This window comes from Anser cygnoides, chromosome Z, assembly GCF_040182565.1.
Source record: "Anser cygnoides isolate HZ-2024a breed goose chromosome Z, Taihu_goose_T2T_genome, whole genome shotgun sequence".
NCBI lineage: Eukaryota > Metazoa > Chordata > Aves > Anseriformes > Anatidae > Anser > Anser cygnoides.
In genome coordinates, this window is record NC_089912.1 from 74,558,619 (window position 1) to 74,578,156 (window position 19,538).

A 19,538-nucleotide genomic window follows, 5' to 3' on the forward strand; every position below is an offset into this window, starting at 1 on the left:
GACAGTCTTAAGATGTGGGTCTGTGCAAACTTCATGAAGTTCAACAAGGTCACGCACCTGGCTGGGGGCAATCACAAGCACAAATACAGGCTGAGCAGAGAATTAGCTGACAGCAGCCCTGAGGAGCACTTGGGGGTGTCAGTTGATGAAAAATTCACTGTGAGTGGGCAATGTGAGCCTGCAGCCCAGAAAGCCACCTGTCCTGGTCTGCATCAAAAGGAGCATGGTCAGCAGGCGGAGGGAGGTGATTGTCCCCCTCTGATCTGCTCTCGTGAGACCCCACCTGAAGCACTGCATTCAGCTCTAGGGACCCTAATATAAGAAGGGCATGGACCTATTGGAGCAAGCCCAGAGGAGGGCCACAAGGATGAATGAGAGGGCTGGAGGGGCTCTCCTATGAAGACAGGCTGAGGGAGGTGGGGTTGTTCAGCCCGGAGACGAGAAGACTCTGGGGAGACCTTAGAGCAGCTTTTCAGTACCTAAAGGGGTTCTGCAAGAAAGCCGGGGAGGGACTCTTTGGAAGGACTATAGGAATTGGACAAGGGCTTTAAACTAAAAGAAGGAAGATTTAGATTAGATATTCAGAAGAAATTCTTTACTCAGAGGATGGTGAGGCACTGGCACAGGTTACACAGAGAAGCTGTGGATGCCCCATCCCTGGAAGTGCTCAAGGCCAGGCTAGATGGGGCTCTGGGCAACCTGGTCTGGTGGGAGGTGTCCCTGCCCATGGCAGGGGGTTGGAACTGGGAGGTCTTTAAGGTCCGTTCTAAGCCAAACCATTCTGTTATTCTATGAAAAGATTTCTAAGACAGAGATAAAATTTATTTTCCTGATAGCAATGACAGACCATCTTATCATGACCAGCTAAAATCCCATGGAAATTGACCTACCTGCTGTGTCCTTCTCTCAGTTTAAATATAGGAGACAATTTTATTTACTGATCAGAATATTAAAACAGGCCATAGAAAGCACTGGAGCAGCAGAAGCGATTTTCTTCCTGTTTGGTTGCAACGCAAATATAGAGGGATAGAAAATTTTAACACTGTTCTAAGACTCCCCAGGAGAGATTCCACTAAAACATAAAGGAGAGTTTCAAGAAAGCCAGACAGTCAATTAGTGAAACACTCTGATATGGACACCTGTCCTGTAAATAGTACAATGGCGACTGTAAAAAAAATTCTACAGTCACTGTATATCAAGTTTTTCATTATTGTCTGAAGCATTTTCAGCTATGCTTACAAATAATGAGCTTCAAGTTAACAATCTTCAAGTAGATCCAAGCTTCTTGATATATTTTTTTAAATTTTAATAAGCAAAAATAAGAAAAGAACTCTGGAAAACAAAGTGCTCAAAAAGTCTTCAATGTGATTAAGCAGCTACATCCTTTATGAAAATGAATAAACAGCCAAAGTGGTAATGACAGTTGCACAAATAAGTGATCTTTTAAAACTGAATGTAAGTAAAATTATAACTGAAGATCCTTGAAAACTTACTAATGTATTTTCTCCAGTGGAGCTGTTCCAGAGTCTCATGCGATCATCCGTACCAATGGTCAACAGATGAAGCCCATCACTTGTATAGCATAAACCATTAACTCTCCCATTGTGAGCCGTATTTGCTGTCAGGAAAAAGAGCTGGTTCAGATTTCTACAGAGGAATTTCTGTTTTGTATAGACATTTAAAGGTATGGTACTTAAAGTAATGTTTAAATGGTAATGTATAAGTAAATTAATAATTTAACTCTTGGTTTATAAAAGCATGACTATCTCCATGGTCACTTAATTTAAAAGAAAAACAATAATAAAGAGATGGTATATGCAACAGTTCATTGCACATATTGCTTGTAGCTTAATAGAAATGCATTCCATTGATTTCACCTGGCGAAACTGCACATTCTTAAGTAGGATAAAGTGCTAAAATCCAGCTCCATTCTACCACAGCACAACTATGGTGCCCACAAATTAACTCACTCAGAAACAGATAAGGTATCTCTGTCTGCACTATACTGCAGTACACAATTCAGATGTACCTCTTAGGTTAAGAAGAATAAAAAAGCATTATCTGTTTTCCAACAATATTAATCACTATGAATTATGTTACAAAAATCCTTTTATTCAGAACCACAATATACAGTCAGTTTCTACTTTGTGATTTAATTCCACTTACTATGTATTTTTACCTCAGAGCAGAGACTGTTCAAGTAATTTTTTGGCATTCCAAAATTAAGTATCCTTGGTCCAAAGTTGATCCAGAGTTAAATTTATGGACTATAATCTACAGTACTGAATCTTTCCCTTTAATTTAGTTTTTTTTTTAGGTATAGAAATGTGACCTGAAGCTATACAAATAAGTTGATATTGTAACCCAGTAAGAATTGATACTAGGCACCATTAATGTGTAATGTATTGAAAAAAAGAGCTATTTAATTTTACAGGAAGCTAAATTATACTGTCATAAATCTAAACTCTGTTATATACCCTATAGGATATAATTAAGTAACATAATTGATTTTACAGCACCATATCTGAGACAAAATATTCTAGTGGCTTGCATTGGAATCAAGATTAATTTAAATAGGAAAAGGAATGTTCTTTTTGTGGGTTTTGTTTGTTTTGTCTTGCTTTTAAGAGAGGGTAATTAACTACTGGAAAAGCTCATAAGGTACGAAGTGATTGTTGATTTTATGAAACCTAATCTACATCAGCAATGAATTCTTCTGCTCATAAAATAGATGGCAAATTTTCCCATTTTAAGGGAAAAATCATTTAGAACAGAAACAACACTGTTGTCAAGGAGATGTCTCTAAACAATATCCCCAACCACAGACACACTCTCTGTAACAGATGTACCTGAAAAAATTCAATGGAATGTGTTATGCAGTAGGTAACAGCTGGGTTACCATTACTGCCCTTGCTGGCCCCAGTATTCAACACTTAGGAAATATAAGAAAGCTAGTTACAAATGGATTACTACCAGTTATGGTCTGTTTTACCTGCCTCAGAAGATGCTTTGGTCTTTTCTCCATTGTGCTGATCAAGCGTAGTTAGACATCCAGATGCTCTCCTCACATCCCATAATTTTACTTTACTGTCAGCACTAAGAAAAACAAATTTCACTGATGTGTGCATTAGGGAAAATGCTTTCACCCACATCGATATCTGACGTTAGCCAACCCACCTGGCACCCACCCTGGTCCAACAACTACTCTGAACTACTCATCATGCAGTCACATTCAAGCCAATAGAATTTCATGAAGAGATTTTAAGACAGACTTCAGACTTTTGTTTACATGAATTAATAAATACAGCTGGTACCCTTTAAGCACCTAAGTTGAGAGTGAAATGGTTGCCTGGGAACTCAGGCAACTGCTTTGCTATCACAGCAGTATAGTGTCACTGGTACACAAGCTGGCTACCTACATGTAGGCTGGCTAAGTCACATGCTCAGTTGTCATACAGACCAATGACTGAAAAAACAGTGTGACAGCTGGCTTCTGTAAGAATGTACTGGGTCTGACTACATTGTCACACTGGCACAAGGAGGGAAAGACCAAAGTTAACAGTATCTTCATCAGCAACAAAACCTATGCTAACTGTTGCATAGGTTCCTGCACAGATTCAGACAGCAACACTGCAGGCAGTGCACTTTGTTTGGCACCTTGATTTGAGCACTCCACTGGTGTGCTTCATGTGTACCACAAGACTCCAAAGTATACATGAGAAAAATTAATAGAAAAGAGCATTTTCCATGCACTAAGTGCATGTGTTGAGATGTGTTTACTAAAATGATTTGCACAGTTCCCCTCAAATTAACCATTCTCTTTGATTAAAACAACCAAAAACAGAGATCACTTTTCACCCCAGCTAAACAAAGACAACTGCAAGGACAGTACAACCAAACTGCTTCTTAGATAAGCCATCCTCTACCTGAAGTAAAACATGCCTTTTCCTTTGCATTCTCAAGTTAGATCTGCGCACTAATAGTGAAAACACATATAGTAGATATATACTGACAGACCAAAACAAAAACAACCATCTATAAGATTATTCCACATCTGTTCTGCACCTGACAAAGCTAATGTTTAAATTTTTAATGTAAAAGCATGCTCTTCTGTGCTCCCATCCACTAGAGACTGGTTCTGTTTACTTCCAAGAGGTATTCCAAGTGAACAAGCTAACACATTAGTCTGCTGCAAACAGATATTGTAGGACCGTAAATACAGGTCATTGAAGTTTGAGCTTATCATAAAGTGAGCAACCAGTTGCAGGTAGTTCACTGAAATATTCTTGACAAGGGCATATGAAGAGATTCGTTAGTACAAAAGCCTGTCATCCAGTTTTGATGATGCAGTGTCTATTGGCTAATCTTCTCAAACCATTTCTAATGAGAAAGAAAGAACTTATCATCTCTAGTGCCTGAAACTGAAGAGAATGGAAAACATCCAGAAAACATCTCTTCTCTGACTATTCCAGTCTCCTGGCAGAACTATAGAAGTGCCTAGCATCATTTAGAGAAATTTAAAACATGTTTCATAGGCAAGTCACATAAATATATATACACACAGTATATAGTATAATATTTTTTCCCTCCCTGAAGTGATGACAAGCAAACATACAATTGCCTAGGAAAATAGTTACATTGGATAAATATGATCAGTCTAGATTCTCCTTTTAGCAGTACTGGTCATTTTCTCCTCTCTATATTTTCATTACTTCAGTGTTGACAAGTCTTATCCATATTTGTCTTGGCAGGCAGAAAGACTGCATTATGTTATTAGGAAATAGTAGTCCAACAATAGTAGTAAATCAAGAAATGAAGCCAGGAGAAACATATTTAACATACAATTACCATAAGGCAACATAACAAGATAGGTAGATGCAGTTTATAGTTATGTGACTTTGAAGCAAATTGCTTTTGGATATGTCAACAAATCAATATTTAATAAATATCAAAAATTGCTACTCTTTGTGTGATGGAAAGACAACGCAACAGTTTTTCATTTGCTAAAACAAAATCACACTGTTAAAAAATTTCCCAACTCTTTTGAGCCTTCTAAAAGCACAGCAGCACAAAGGCACACCAAGGGCACATAACCCTGTCATTGAAATGAATTGTGCAGACTTGAATTCTGAAGTTGAATTATTCAAATTTCACTCTCAATTTAAAAAACAAAAGCAAAACCAGCCATTTCTCTCTATAGTTCGAAAGGAAAAAAACTTGCCATTCAAAAAACTGAGTAATGACAGAAAAATCAAATCTCACAGTTTCAAAAGCTATAGGAAAGCCAAGAATATCTTTTACATTGGAAATTACTGGAATGAAAAAAATGGTCTGAGATTATCAACATTCAATTCATACAGACTGAATTATTGAAGCTGGGAATTATTTCACCTAACCTACCTGCACTGTTTGACATAACTGACCATGATTAACCAGGATGGTATTGTGAGCTAAACATGTGTTACTTTGTTATAAAACAGATTAGCAACATGCATAACATTACACAGTATGAAGTGAGCATTTCTATAGTGCTATATAATTTGCCTGTAACTTTAAATGCTACTACTATTTCCAAAACTCTGTACAATCTTCCCATAAAATAAGCATAATTTGGATAGCTCTTCAGGCTGCTTTTTTGGGGTAAGATCTACAAAAATTAAAATAAGTTAAAGCAAACAATGAAGACTAACTTTCAAAGTGCATGTGAATTGTAAAGTGCATGCACAATATATACATCAAATTTTGTCATCAGACTTTTTATTGTATGTAACAGTAGAGCAGCATCTCTACCTTGCTGTTGCCAAAATATATTCATGACGTGGAGACCAAGACACTGCCAGTATTTCTTGTCTGTGACCTTTAAACAGTAAAAAAAAGCTTATATTATATTCTAGGAAAATATTTATACACACTATTTTACATAAATGACTAAAAATAAACCAAATGATTAATTCTATAAAACAGACCAATCCAGAACAATAATCTAAATTGCCTGAATTGTAACATATATTTGGATTTTGTGAAAACAAATTATTTTGAGCTAGATATAATTCCCCTTTCCTCTTGCTCATGTGGGACTGCAATGAGCTGAATTTGAGGCATGGAGTATTACATATCTATATCTTTTGATAACAAAGATGGTTTTATACGTGCAAAATACAATATAAAACAGCACAGCTGTTGAGACTACTTTAAATATCATTATTAAATTGTAGCACTAATGTTCTCAAATGCAGAAGAAACATTACTTCAGTTTTTCAGCAAGTTTTTACAAAATATTTAACAAAAAATACGCTTATCCTATAAAGCTTTATTCAGCTTACCCTTTAACATTCTGCTCTTGAATTTGGGGGTAACCTTTGTTATGTTCCAGATATTAAGACAAATGTCTTAGTGGTAACATGTCCAGTGCAACTTAGCAGCAAGTAATATATATATAAACTTTACAACTTTGAAAGTTTCAAAAACATTAAACAAATACAGACAATAGGAAGTCTGGGTCAACCTAAATGCAAAGATTGTAACTAAACTTCACATAATAATATAAACACACTCCTGAAAAATAAAGTCATAAAAATACATTTTTGCTATGCAGTTTAGAGCTATGTGAACCACCTTGATTCTGGTGCATTAGCTGGCTTTCCATTACTTGACCATATATATAAATTCTCATCCCTTAAAAAGTAAACACTAGGAAAATAAGGGATTTTAGAAAAAGTTCTGAATATTACTTGATTTTACTATAACCTCCTAAATACAATGGGAATTTCTTATAAAACATCCACATACCTGCTATTAAACAGTGCTTTGTAGCAAAATAACACTAGACAATAAGGGCAAATTCTTATTAAGTGCAAGAAGTAATACATTACAGAATAAGAAAAAGCTATGGCTTACTAAACTAGGTAAATACGAGGGATTAGATGTTATTCTTCTAGAGTAAGTAGTATCTTACATTTTATTGATACCGCTAAAAAAATATGCAAGCATCTCTACAGGATATTTTGTTAAAAACAGTGACTTTTTTGCTCTATAAAACAAAAACGCCCCAAAAAAACAGAATCCCCGATATTGAATTTATGTGAATACAAAAACAATGCTAACACTTAACCATGTAATAATTAGTAATCGCTATTGATTAGATCATGAAAGTGTCCCAACATTTGTAATAACTATTCATTAATTAATATTTGTATTCTCCAATTCATTACCACTAGACTAACACCCAGAAGAATCTTTTTCACTGTGCAACTTTCACAACTGGCACTAAATACATTAGTCATGTTACTTACAAAGAATACATTGTATACAATGTTTCTTTATAGGGCCTAGTTAACTCAAAGTAGTTATTGTTTAACATTTATGTTTCAGACTAAAAGTACCCTGCAGAATGTGAGAACAGGATCCAGACTTCAAGTCACAGAGCTGTACTTTGGGGCTTTTGGTACCAACTGTAAACAAGAGAAACAAAAGACAGCTGAAAAAATACCATAATTTGAAAGAACAACAACAATCTTTGCAGTAAGAAAGAAATAGAAGAAAATTTTAGCTGCCTAACTGTTCATTTAATGAGAGTAACCAGCTCTGTAACATTTACATTTTTAGTGCAAGTAAATTTACTATCTAACAAGTAACGTGTAGAATCTGGGGGCAAACAAGACAGTACTCATACAACTTAAGAATTAAAAACACGATCTCTTCTTTAAATATTTTTGGGCTAAACAGATAAAATTGTTTAGTTGGAAGCAATACAAACTCAACCACTTAAATGACTTATTCTGTTAGATTTTAATAATCTCTAGAAGCTACTTATGTACTTAAAGGTAACTTAGCTGTAACTAGGAATTTTCATCTAGAAGGTGAATGGAATGATGTATTATTCCAGAAGAACAAATGAGAATTCTCATCAACACCATTCAACCAACTGAAATGTTTTTTTTTCAAAAATGTATTTTTTATGAAGACTGAAATTATGTAAGAATGTCAGGAGGCGAAAAAGTTATGAATATTACTTGCTTTTTACTACAACCTCCTAAATATAGGGAATTTGTTAAAAAACATCCACATACCTGCTACTAAACAGTGCTTTGTAGCAACTGAAGACATGTGATGGCTATAGACTGTTCCTTCAAAGTGAAATACATCTGCAGGCTGATAATAAAAAGATTAAATTAATCAGACTGTAAATACGTTATCAGAATGTAAATCCTCACAAGTAAGTATTTTTTGAGTCACAGCTACAAATTAGACTAAAAAACACTACTATTTGCACACTAACAATAACTCCCCTAGTTAGAAATCCAATCATGCAAACATTGCTAAGTAAGAAAGTCTGCTTACAACACTAGACAACTATGCCAGAGCTGGGAGGAGACCCAGAAGAAAGTCCAAGGAAACTGGCTGATCAGAAACATGAATTCAGAGGATTTATGGATTATCATAAATTAAAAGTAAGCAAAGAAAAAAGAGCAAAAAAGAAAGCTGCAATATGGAGAAAAAGTCAACAAGAAGGAGGTACTCAGCCTAGATCTAAAAGCCCCTTGTCAATGCACAAACGTTGCATGCTAACTTACATTCCTAAAAATAATTTATATTTATAAAAACAAACAAAAAACCCACATAATTAGCCATTTTGTCAGTGTTAAAAATTAATGACATATAATATTGGCTTTAATAATCAGTATAATGAATTTCAGGTATCATTGCTTTTGTTGTCTAAGTCTAAAATACTGTATAGAAAAAAACTAATCTTCACACTAAGTTGTTTGTGTTTAGTGGAAGAACAGGTCAATCAATTACCTTCATGTGAACTTGTAAGTGATGCTCACAAAACCACCTGGAAAATGAACTGAACTCTGCATTTAGGAGGAGATTTAGTGTCTGCAAACATATCTTCACACCTCACAAAAAAAAAGTCTGTCATCCTAGGAACATAACTTAAACTTTTTTAAATTTTTCATTCTTTCACTGTGCATTGAAACAACATTCAAATACCACCAGTGTAAATCCATTAATATATGAATACTGGAAGCACAGTAAACTGCTCCACAGAATTCGTTGTTCAACAGTTAGGTGCTAGGATTAATGAGTCCACCTAAAAGCCTACAAAAACTGTTATCTTTAATAAAGTCAGTTACATTGGTTAGCATTTTCTTAGTGGCTTCTCTCATTCTCCATCAATTTTTAGGAAAAGTATCTGTAGTATTTGCAACAACAGACTTTTGGACTTAATGACCCAGCGAGTTCATTACAACCCTATGTGACTATCGCTCTCCATATAAAACACTTTGTCCTCTTTATTTCTAAATATCAAGAAGATCAGTCCTTCAAAAGCAGTATTTGTACCTTGGTTACTTAAATAATTAGCCCTGCTGTACACTGCTGTTGCTACACAACACAACCAAATAAACTGGAGAGGGGAGGAGGAGGAGAGGGGAAGATGGGCAGAGCAATCCCAGAGAATGAGCTACACCTTCAGACCAGTGGACAAACTTATGTAGCATAAATAAACTAGCTGTATTCCTGTTCACAGCAAAAACAGAAAGGAACTGTCCCAAGGGCTCCATGCTCTCATACAGTTTGAGCACTCAGGTCTTCAGAAACAGGCAGCTACACACCAATGAATGCATGAATGCCAGAACCATGCTACCCTGATGCCATACCCACAGTTCTAACAACTGGCTGTTTTTCATCCTTCTAAATGCCCTCTCCTGTTGAGCTCTGGGTGAACTGCAGATATGAAATGAGTGACATGTATAAAAAGAAGCCTGAAGTTGCAGAAATTTTTTCTTACTTGTAAAGTATTAGTATCCCAAATTTTCAAGGTTTTATCAAATGAGCTGGATGTAAACATGCCAGTATCATGAGGATACCACTGGACTGTCTCCACACTGAATCTATGTCCATCAGGATGGCTCCTAAAATGAAGTAAAACATTCCAGTTGGTTAGTGTCTTGGTAATTCACTTATTATACCTAAGTTTTCAAGACAAACCAGTTATTTTTGTGTCTCAAATTTCAATCAACCAGTATAAATTGCCTAACAAGAGTCCTTATTTCAGCAATGTAGGGATCATTTACCTTTTCAAAATATGCTATCCGTAGCATACCTTAAATTAAGATCTAAGATTAAGTCTAAGGCATAAAAGGCATTAATGTCTTTTGAAATTTTTCAATTTTTATGCTTAAAAATCTAATGTTTAACGTTAGGGCCTAACACTACAAACATCCCACTACTACATCCCACTGGCTTAAAACAAGATCCATTGAAAAAGACAATCAAATAAATGGTTCATAAAATTCATGATTATTAGCTAATAATTACAGCTAAAGAGTTATTGGAAATTCAGGTATACTAAAGTCACCAGACAGCAGTAGATAAGTTACTGAGAGTTAATTTTTTTTGCATTCGCAAATACAAAAGGAGGAATGATATGAAACTTTCAACTCAACAATGCATAGTAACAAAACGTAATCTAATTAATAATACATTAACAGTGCTGGGAAGAAGGGACACCAGAGCCAATCTTTTTACAGCTCCAGGATATGATTCAACCAGACAGACTCTGAACAGGACAGGCAGTTCCACATACCTGCTAGGCCACTCATATCTGAGCTGCATCCACAGGGATTCAGCTTCAGGGCCCAATACCATGCTCCCAGGTTCAGAAGCACCATACTGTTGTGGGTTAACCCTGGTAGCTAAGCACCACCAGAACTGCTTGCTCAGTCACTCGCTCTCCCCAAGTGGGATGGGTGAGAGAATTGGAAGGGCAAAATGAGAAAACTCGTGGGTTGAGATAAGAGACAGTCTAGTAACCCAAAAGAAAGAAACAACTGAACAAAAAGAACTAACAACAAAAAAATGAGTAGTGCAAAAGCCATCGCTCGCCACAAACTGGCCGATGAACAGGCAGTCCCTAGGCAACAGCAGCCCCTGAAAAACTACTCCCCCACACCTGCCCCAAGTCCGCATGACTTTATATGATATGGAACACCCCTTTGGTCACCTCAAATCAAGAGTGCAGGCTGCATTCCCTCCCAGCCTCTCATCCAGCCCCAACCTATTCGCCGAGGGAGCGCAGTGAAAAACAGTGAAAACCTGGATGCTATGCAAGTCCTGTTCGATGACAGCAAAGACACCGGTGTGCTATCAACACTGTTTTGGTCACAAATCTAAAACACAGCATCAGGCAAGCTACTATGAAGAAAAATAACTCTATCCCAGTTGGACCCAGTACACATGCAAAAGCAGTCCAACTGGCTCTTTCTGGAGCTAGTGAAGGGCTCACAGGATTTCTTCACTCCAACTCTTATCTGTATATTGTTCTTTCAAGTCTCCTGGCCTCCAAAGTGACAACTATTGCCGGGGTATCGTTGTGTAAATACAGATCCAGATCTTCTGTATAGATCTGGCACTACACCTAAGCTGATAAACATTTCTGTTTACTTAGGTTGCTAGAAAGCACAGAAGGTATCTGAATGTCTTTAAATAGAGTCAGCCTGAAGCCAGCACTGACAATACTAAGAACTATTGAGCAACTATTGAGCTCAGTTTAATAACTCCTCATTGGTTATCTCTAAGCCATAACCCTACAAGAGCCTGTTACCTTGTGCTTAGTCTACCCTTATTTTGGGCACCTATTCTAGAGGGGACCAGGGTAAATATCTTCAGTACCTGTAGCGCCAGCAAACTAAGCCTGACTCAGTGTGAACTTACTCCTGCAGAGGCATTTGTACACACCATGCAGAAAAATATCAATTCACTGCGCAGAAAAAATAAATAAATAAATAAATAAATAAATAAATTCGTGGAACTAATTATCCTGGTGCAGTAAATACAAGTGTACAGCCCTGGACTGTGTTCAGTACTGCACCAAAACAGTCGGTTCTCCCATATTCCCTCTTGAGTAGCTCTGCAGAAATCATCTCTGTCTGGCCAGGCTTAGTCATGGCCACGTGCCATTCCACTTGGCTTCATCTCTCGAGGCATTGTAAGCTTCTAGTTCATTCTAAATGCAGTATTTTTCCCCATTACTCAGGATATCCCAACCTTTGCTACAAAAGAAAAATACAGAAATAATTCTACAGATGGTAATGTCACTATCATAAATCTTGGATAGGTTTCAAATAGAGGAGAAGACCTACACAAACTATGTATTATCTAGAAGCTGGTACTGTTCAGTTGCTCTCAAGTGTCAGTTTTTGCTACATCACAGCACCAACTGTACGAAACCAGGTAAAAGCTCAGTGTGTTGATGCCCAGCAGAGCAAGGAAAAACGTAAAAATTTCTTTTTTATTCTGAAGATAGCCCCTCATTCTAGATAGGAAACATTGGTTATCTTGCAGTCCACTGTCTGGAATTATCTCCTCTAATGGTCTAAACTGCTTTACCCTCAGCTAGCCCACGTCAGAATCTATTAAGAAATAGCTTCAAAGGGCATGTAACGAGAGCTTATTCTTTAAGCAAATTTCATACTAGAGTTGCCTTGTGCCCTGCAAACTTGGAGCACAGACAAACCTTTGCAATACGTAATTATCATATGTTTCAAAGATAGGAGCCAGATAGTCAGATGGGAAGTATTTCTCACTGGTAATTATAAATTCATTTATGATGTCATGAAGTCTGCATGAATGGTATTCTAATATCTGAAGCTGTATCTGTAGCTAATTAGCTACAGTAAGTACTTAAGACATACCAGAAAGCTACACAAATACTTGGAATAAATAATTTGAGGCAAAAACCCTGCTATGTTTACTTTAAGAAATAATAACAACAACCCCATCATTTAGAACACTGTGCTACATGCACTTAGATTTGCTACTATGAATTAAACTTCTGTACAAGCGATGAGAAATAAAAGACAAATCTACCCAAACAAACACCTGCTCAAGAAACAGACTGCCAACTTGCTGTACTCATAAACATATTTTTTAAGTATGGTATGCTTCAACGTACCAGACTGAGAAGTAAAAAATGGCTTGATTTTAGCACAGATTTGTATTTTTTTTTGCTGTGTGTTATTAGCACATATTTCTTCATTTTGCCGTGTTTCAAAATTTATTTTAGTTTTGGGATTCAGGGATATATAGTCATTACTTGTTCTTAATTAAAATTTTAATTTATTTTGTTCAAGAAATCCCAGCCATCTACACTTACCAAATACAGCTTACTTGCAGTAGATTCTGTTCCTACCCATTTGTTTTGATGTAAGTTCTACAAGTCCTTTTTCTTTCTTATGGTCCAAGATACCAATCCGGGACTCTGTATCTGTTACAAATATGTTCCACTCTTGCTGATCTATTCATGAAGCTCTTAGACCTCAACTAATCTGAAGACTAGAGAAAAATAAGAGAAAAATGTAGCTACTGACTTTTTTACAGAGTTGGATAGATCTTGTTGTTACCCTCAGATAAAGTTCTAGCCTATGGGAAAACCTTAATATCTAAGCACAAGGAAAAAACAGCTTTTGCTAGAGGACAAAGCCAATAACGGACAAATTTATACTGTCTGCAGGGAAGGTCTTACACCAATAGAAGTTTTGATTTTTTTACTGATTATACAAGCATTATGGTAGTACCCAGTCTTCAGAATAATATGTCCAACTTTTGTTAGTAATGCATCTGTCCTCATTCAAACATGTTCTTAAGAAGTTCTGCATTAATTACTACTAGACCTGATGAACTTAAAATAGCTACTTGTAAAGCTGGGAGCAGAGAGGGGAAATTTGACACTGTTCCCCTTGATATCCTTGTCTCTAACTGGCAGAGACATGCATTTGATGGATGGACCACTCAGTGGGTAAGGAATTGGCTGGATGGTCACATCAAAGAGTTGGGGTCAATGGCTCAATGTCCAGGTGGAAATCAGTGATGAGTGGTGTCAGTATTGGGTCACTAATGGTCAGTACTGGGATGGGCACTATTTAACATCTTTGTTGGTGACATGGACAGTGAGATTGAGTGCACCCTCACCAAGTTTGCTGATGACACCAAGCTGTGTGGTGCAGTCAACATGCTGGAGGGAAGGGATGCCATCCTGAGGGACCTGGGCAGGCTTGAGAGGTGAGCTTGTGTGAACCTCGTGAGGTTCAACAAGGCCAAGCGCAAGGTCCTGCATTTGGGCAGAGGCAATCCCAAGCAGAAACACAGGCTGGGTGGAGAATGGATAGAGAGAATCCCTGAGGTGAAGGACCTGGGGGTGCTGGTTGACAAGAAGTTCAACAGAAGCTGGCAATGTGCACCTGCAGACCAGAAAGCCAACTGTATCCTGGGCTGCATTAAAAGAAGCATGGCCGGCAGGGCAAGGGAGGTGATTCTGCCCCTCTGCTCTGGTCTCATGACACCTCACCTAGAGAACTGTGTTCAGCTCTGGGGACAGCACAAGAAGGACACGGAAGTATTAGAACAAGTCCAGAGGAGGCCCTCGAGGATGATCAAAGTCCTGGAGCACCTCCCCTGTGAGGGTAGGCTGAGGGAGTTGGGGTTGTTCAGCCTGGAGAAGAGAAGGCTCTGGGGAGACCTTGCAGTGGCCTTCCAGTACCTAAAGGGGGCTTACAGGAAAGCTGGGGAGGGACTCTTGGTCAGGGAGTGGAGTGATGGGTCAAAGAATAATGGCTTTAAACTGAAAAAGAGGGCACATTTAGATTAGATCTAAGGAAGAAATTCTTTACCATGAATGTGGTGAGGCACTGGCACAGGCTGCCCAGAGAAGCTGTGGATGACCCATCCCTGGAGGTGCTCAAGGCCAGGCTGGATGGGGCTTTGTGCAACCTGGTCTGGTGGGAGGTGTCCCTGCCCATGGCAGGGGGGCTGGAACTGGATGGTCTTTGAGGTCACTTCCAAAACAAACTATTCTGTGATTCTAACTAAAACCCACAACTGTAAATATTTTTTTTTCCAATTAGCTGAACAAGTTATGCAAAGGTTATTTTTCCTTTCCTTAAACACATAATTATTCCAAGATGCATATATGTTTTTTAATTCAAGAAATATTTCTACAACAGTCATGAAGTGATCGCCTCATGGGTGATAGCATAAAGTCAGCAGATTTTAATATAAACTAGTAAGAAATCTCAAGGGTGAAGAATTGTGACATAGAAGAGGATTTTTTTTCTTACTGTCAAAATATGAGACTGGAGTACTATCTCTGACCATGGTCTACATCAACGCAAACCTCTCTACTTTAGTTTCTATTTGAGCACAATTAATCCTCTCCATTTTAACTTTCAAACTACCAGAGATGTGATCAAACAGTATTAACAATGAATCACTGCACATGCATAGTAGCTCTTAGAACCCAAAAACAAACAAACAAACAAAACCCAACAATCCCAATACTTAGTAAACCACATAAATTGTCACAATGTTTCTTGCTTTTTTTTCCCTGTATGCCAAAAACATAAGCCACAATCTACTCCTCAAAGATTTCTGGCACTATTTTCATGTCTTCTATAGCCTAGAAATAAGAAAGCACATTAACCTGTGAATTTAGTGCTAGTAACTCAACATATATCACTATGAACTTTTACAAGAATTTCTGAGTACATACCTTCCCACGGAACAAAGTGCTTTACATGTGTAACTTGGTTTTCTGCTCAGGTTTTCAAGGTCATAAAGTACAATAACACCATCGGAACCACCTGATAACATGCTGAAAGGGTAAATAAAGCAGTCAAGTTACACGTATGATCTTAATTTGATCAATTAAGTTCAGAAATAAAATAATTTGGTATTACCAAAAGACAGTGAAGTGCTTAAAAACATTTTTACCAAACTAAAGTACATACTTACTATCTTCCCTCAACAGGCTCAATATCAAGGCTGTTAATACCATTCCCATGTATTCTTTCCACATCTCTATCTTTATTTAATTCCAAACTGAGAACCCTTAAAAAAAAAGAAGAAAAACAGAGATGAACAATAAGAACAACAGATCTTTAAAATGTTACTATGTAGTTACAAACAGCTAAAATCATATTTTCACCCCTCCTCAATGCATCTAACCCGTTCCCATATTTTTTCTTTTTTCCCCAAAATTAGACTTGCAGACACAATACAATGCTGGAAATAAGACTTGAAAATTTGACAGAAAAAGTATGTGTTGTTTGGAAGGTAAGATGGAAGTACGTATGTAAAACAGGCTCAAAGGAATACCAAAGCCGCACTTAGGGTCAACATACGAAGCATTAGAACAGGAATGTAGTTTAACAATACAACATAGGGTAAACATTACAAAATATTTGTCACAGCTGCAACAAATATTAGTTACTTAGAAGCTTTATTATGTGCCATCGCTCCTACTTGGAACTATGGACACCTAGTGGACAGATTTGTTTAGTTTAACAAATTACAGTATTTCCTCTCATGGCACAATCTTTGGGTGTTATGTTTTCTGCAGCATCAAATAAAAAGCACGCCCTCCACATGGTGAAGCTTCCCTGAAACATTTTGGAGCTGTGATTAGTATTTTCTAATATTTTCTGTGAGAAACTTAAAATGTTACAGGCAGACCCCTGACAGCATGCCTATACACATGCTTCAAAAGCATTAAGTTCTTTAAGCCCTTTTAAAATACAGGAAGCAACACAATTATGCTAGAATTTTGACATGTACAAGATAGTTAATTAAACACTTTTGAGCTCAAGACTGAATTTTAGTGAAGGGGTTTTATCCCTTCAAGAAACGTTTTAAAGCATGTGACTTGAAAAGGTAGTTACAAACGCCATCTGCTGAAGACTATAGAAGATTTTTTTCAAAACCAAAATGAAAACGTTTAGGGAGGAAAGAAAAAAAAAAGTTAGGTAAATGGTTGTTTGAGTTACGTAAAATCTGCACGCTGTGCTTCCTTCTCAGCGCTGAATGACACGTGAAGGGAGAGAAAGCACACGTTTTGTAAAGATACACAAGAGAAACGAGCTTCGTGAATTGCAGCATTTCCACCATTTACAGTTTATTTTCCTTTACAGCGATAGAGCCACAGAAGTCCAAGCGGAGAGGAACAGATGGGTAAATCCGCAGCACAAATCCTCCCAGCTGTGAGGGTGCCGTGAGGGTGCTGTGAGGAACTGAGCCGAGGTTGGCCCTACCGGATTTATCTTTGAAATACAGCCGCGAAACTTATTCCCCGATCAAACGTTATCGCGATATTCCAAGGAGCCCCGACGAGCCCCTCTGTCCCGTCACCGCTCCTCCGCTGGCCCCAGCGCTGCCGACGGGCAGCGGCGAGCACAACACACGTGAGGGCCCCGCGGGCTCTCAGCGGGCTCTCAGCGGGCTCTCAGCGGGCTCTCAGCGGGCTCCCCGACCCCGTCCCCGTCCCCCCGGGCCCCGCTACCTCCGGGTGGCCTCGGCGCGGCGCAGCCGCAGTGGGTCGTCGAGCCCGGCCTGGCGGCCCGACAGGAACCCCAACATGGCGGCCAAGCGGCGACACCCGCCGCCGATCCGCCATCTTGGTCCCGGGCTGGCCGGGGTTGCCCGGGGGCGGGCGGGCCTCCGCCAATGGCGAGCGCCGTTGCTGGCATGCCCGCCTCCGACTCTAGGGGCGGGGCGGAGGGTGGCGGCGGGGCTGTGTGGTGGCGTCTGGGGGCCGTTGGTGGCCGTTAGCGGCCGCCCCGCCATGAGCCGGGCCCGTCAGGCGCTGCGGGCCCTGCGCCTGCGGATGTTCGGTCCCGGCAAGGAGCTGGCGGGCACCGACCAGTTCGGCAACAAGTACTACCGCGTGCCCGAGCACGAGTCCCGCGCAGGTAGGCAGGGCAGGGCCGTTACCCGCTGCCCCCGGGCGGGCCCGCGCGGCGTGTGGGGAGCGCAGCGGGTGTCTGTCCGGGCGGCTGTTGTAGGGCGAGGAGGAGGTGGAGCCCGTTATCCAGGGGTTTTAGAGCGCGGCTGCCAGCCTGCAGCGGGGAGGTAGCCTGCGAGGGGGCTCTTCTCATTACTTCTGAACTCTTTTAAAAGTGCATTCCTGCGTGTGTCCTCGCTGCACTTCTGAGGAAAAACGTTTTTCTCTGCTTCTGTCTGTATTTGAGGAACCTAGGTGTGCTTATAGCACGTCCTTACATCGTTCTCAATGCTGCACAACCATGCGTAACTAACTGAAGGTGTCACCCCTGAAGTTGTGTGAGTGAGTGTACGCACCACGATGTTTTACAGTTATGTTTTCATTCCCTACACAGGCTAATTTATCTGCTTGCAGTACTCCATATATTTTACATGGTCAATTCAATCAGAACACCCCAAGGCTGTGGAGACTCATTCTATGTGATGTTCTTCAGAGTAAAAGCAGAGAAGTAGGAGCAGAAGCAGAAGGTCTGAGGCTGTGCAGTCACTGAAGTCAGTGCCCTTCCTGAAATGCAGGGGGTAGGGAGGGCACACATCATCCCTTCAGATACATGTAATGTCTTCTGGAGTAGTGGTGCCTTCCAAGTAGTTCCCTGACTTGTTTTGCTGTACAGCTTCCTGAAGAACTCGCGGTGACTTAAAGCAGGTCTGCTTGAACAAGTATTTGGGAAAATGATGTGAATGCCCTTTTGTCAGCAATGATTCCTCTGGGTTAATACAGCAACGTAACAATCCCAGGCTTCGTGTGTCTTGCTTTTGGTCTTCTCACTACTGGGGCTTATTGTGACTTTGAGGAGTATACAAAAGTACTTTAAGGAAAGCAGTCTATATTCTGCACAGCTTTGTATTAAGGTTTAGAGGGCTTCTTAGATCCCAGGTGGAGGTTCACCAGCATAAAAACTTCCCTTACTCAGAAAGCGTTCCTCTTTATGCGGAAGGGAAAGAGAGACAAAAAAGAATCTATGAGTATCAGAGGGGTAGATACAGAGTTTACGGCAACCGAAAGGGAGAGATTTCTTCTCCCTATTTTCTTTCTCACTGCTGCTAACTTTTCACTGTTATTTATTTGACCTTTCTGCAGAAAACTTTAATAGAAAAATGATTTAAAATGACTTGATGAAGAATAAGCTGCAGGCTAGAGCTGGCACGGAAGAGAGAATGAAGGTGATGAGCTGTTAGACAGGGTAAGGTTATACAAGTTGTCTTGAAACAGAGTCAAGAGCTATCATGTTTACAGTCATACCATACAAACTTCTTTACCATGTTTACTTCAGTTTTCCTCGACTTTCTATTAGAAAGTTTGCTGTTAAGCTCTTTTCTACTTCGCATGATCAAACCCAGTTAAATGGATATTGCTTGAGAGAAATCAGGAATTTTAAAACAATATTAAAAAACAGGCGAGGAATAAATATCTGGCAAGGGGCTAATGTTTATTCACTCTTGCCATGCTTCTCTTCTATTTTTAGAATGAAAGTAAGGGAAGGGTTATAATTTTGCTCCACAAACTGAAATTTGGATTACTCAAAATCGATACCACATCTTTCATACATGTCTTAATTCACAGACAGACAGTTCTCTCTTTTTGTCCTTTTTATGTAACTACAGTACAGGAGAGTGCACATGGGAAAATATTACTAGATGTTTATGTGAAAATATTTTTGATAATTCTGTTTTATATTTATCTCACTGATGAATGCTTACAG

The 19,538-nt window shown here is 39.1% G+C and overlaps 2 protein-coding genes across 10 annotated transcripts in view; one reads left to right on the top strand and one right to left on the bottom strand.

Moving 5' to 3' along the window:
• Positions 1-17,493, bottom strand: part of ERCC8 (ERCC excision repair 8, CSA ubiquitin ligase complex subunit) — a 34,605-nt gene extending 17,112 nt beyond the window's left edge. For 3 of the 5 annotated variants that reach the window (XR_010827436.1, XM_013180582.3, XM_066987625.1), the window contains exons 1-9: positions 17,336-17,493; positions 15,793-15,888; positions 15,551-15,652; positions 9,794-9,917; positions 8,070-8,151; positions 7,383-7,451; positions 5,791-5,857; positions 2,993-3,096; positions 1,494-1,618 (exon numbers count right to left, since the gene is read on the bottom strand). Coding sequence is in view for 4 of the 5 variants with exons in the window: in XM_013180582.3 (XP_013036036.2) it covers positions 1,494-1,618; positions 2,993-3,096; positions 5,791-5,857; positions 7,383-7,451; positions 8,070-8,151; positions 9,794-9,917; positions 15,551-15,652; positions 15,793-15,888; positions 17,336-17,412 (846 nt within the window). In the remaining variant the exon portion in view is untranslated. Of the gene's footprint in view, positions 1-1,493; positions 1,619-2,992; positions 3,097-5,790; positions 5,858-7,382; positions 7,452-8,069; positions 8,152-8,799; positions 8,901-9,793; positions 9,920-13,159; positions 13,339-15,550; positions 15,653-15,792; positions 15,889-17,335 lie in introns of those variants that run through there. The other 2 variants (XM_013180583.3, XM_048051655.2) reach the window with 2 other exon arrangements.
• Positions 17,494-17,533: 40 nt separating this feature from the next.
• NDUFAF2 (NADH:ubiquinone oxidoreductase complex assembly factor 2) overlaps positions 17,534-19,538 on the top strand; it is a 61,108-nt gene continuing 59,103 nt past the window's right edge. The window contains exons 1-2 of one of the 5 annotated variants that reach the window (XM_066987621.1): positions 17,548-17,744; positions 18,917-19,019. Coding sequence is in view for 1 of the 5 variants with exons in the window: in XM_048051656.2 (XP_047907613.1) it covers positions 17,618-17,744 (127 nt within the window). In the remaining 4 variants the exon portion in view is untranslated. Of the gene's footprint in view, positions 17,745-17,767; positions 18,125-18,916; positions 19,020-19,538 lie in introns of those variants that run through there. The other 4 variants (XM_066987622.1, XM_066987623.1, XM_066987624.1 and 1 more) reach the window with 4 other exon arrangements.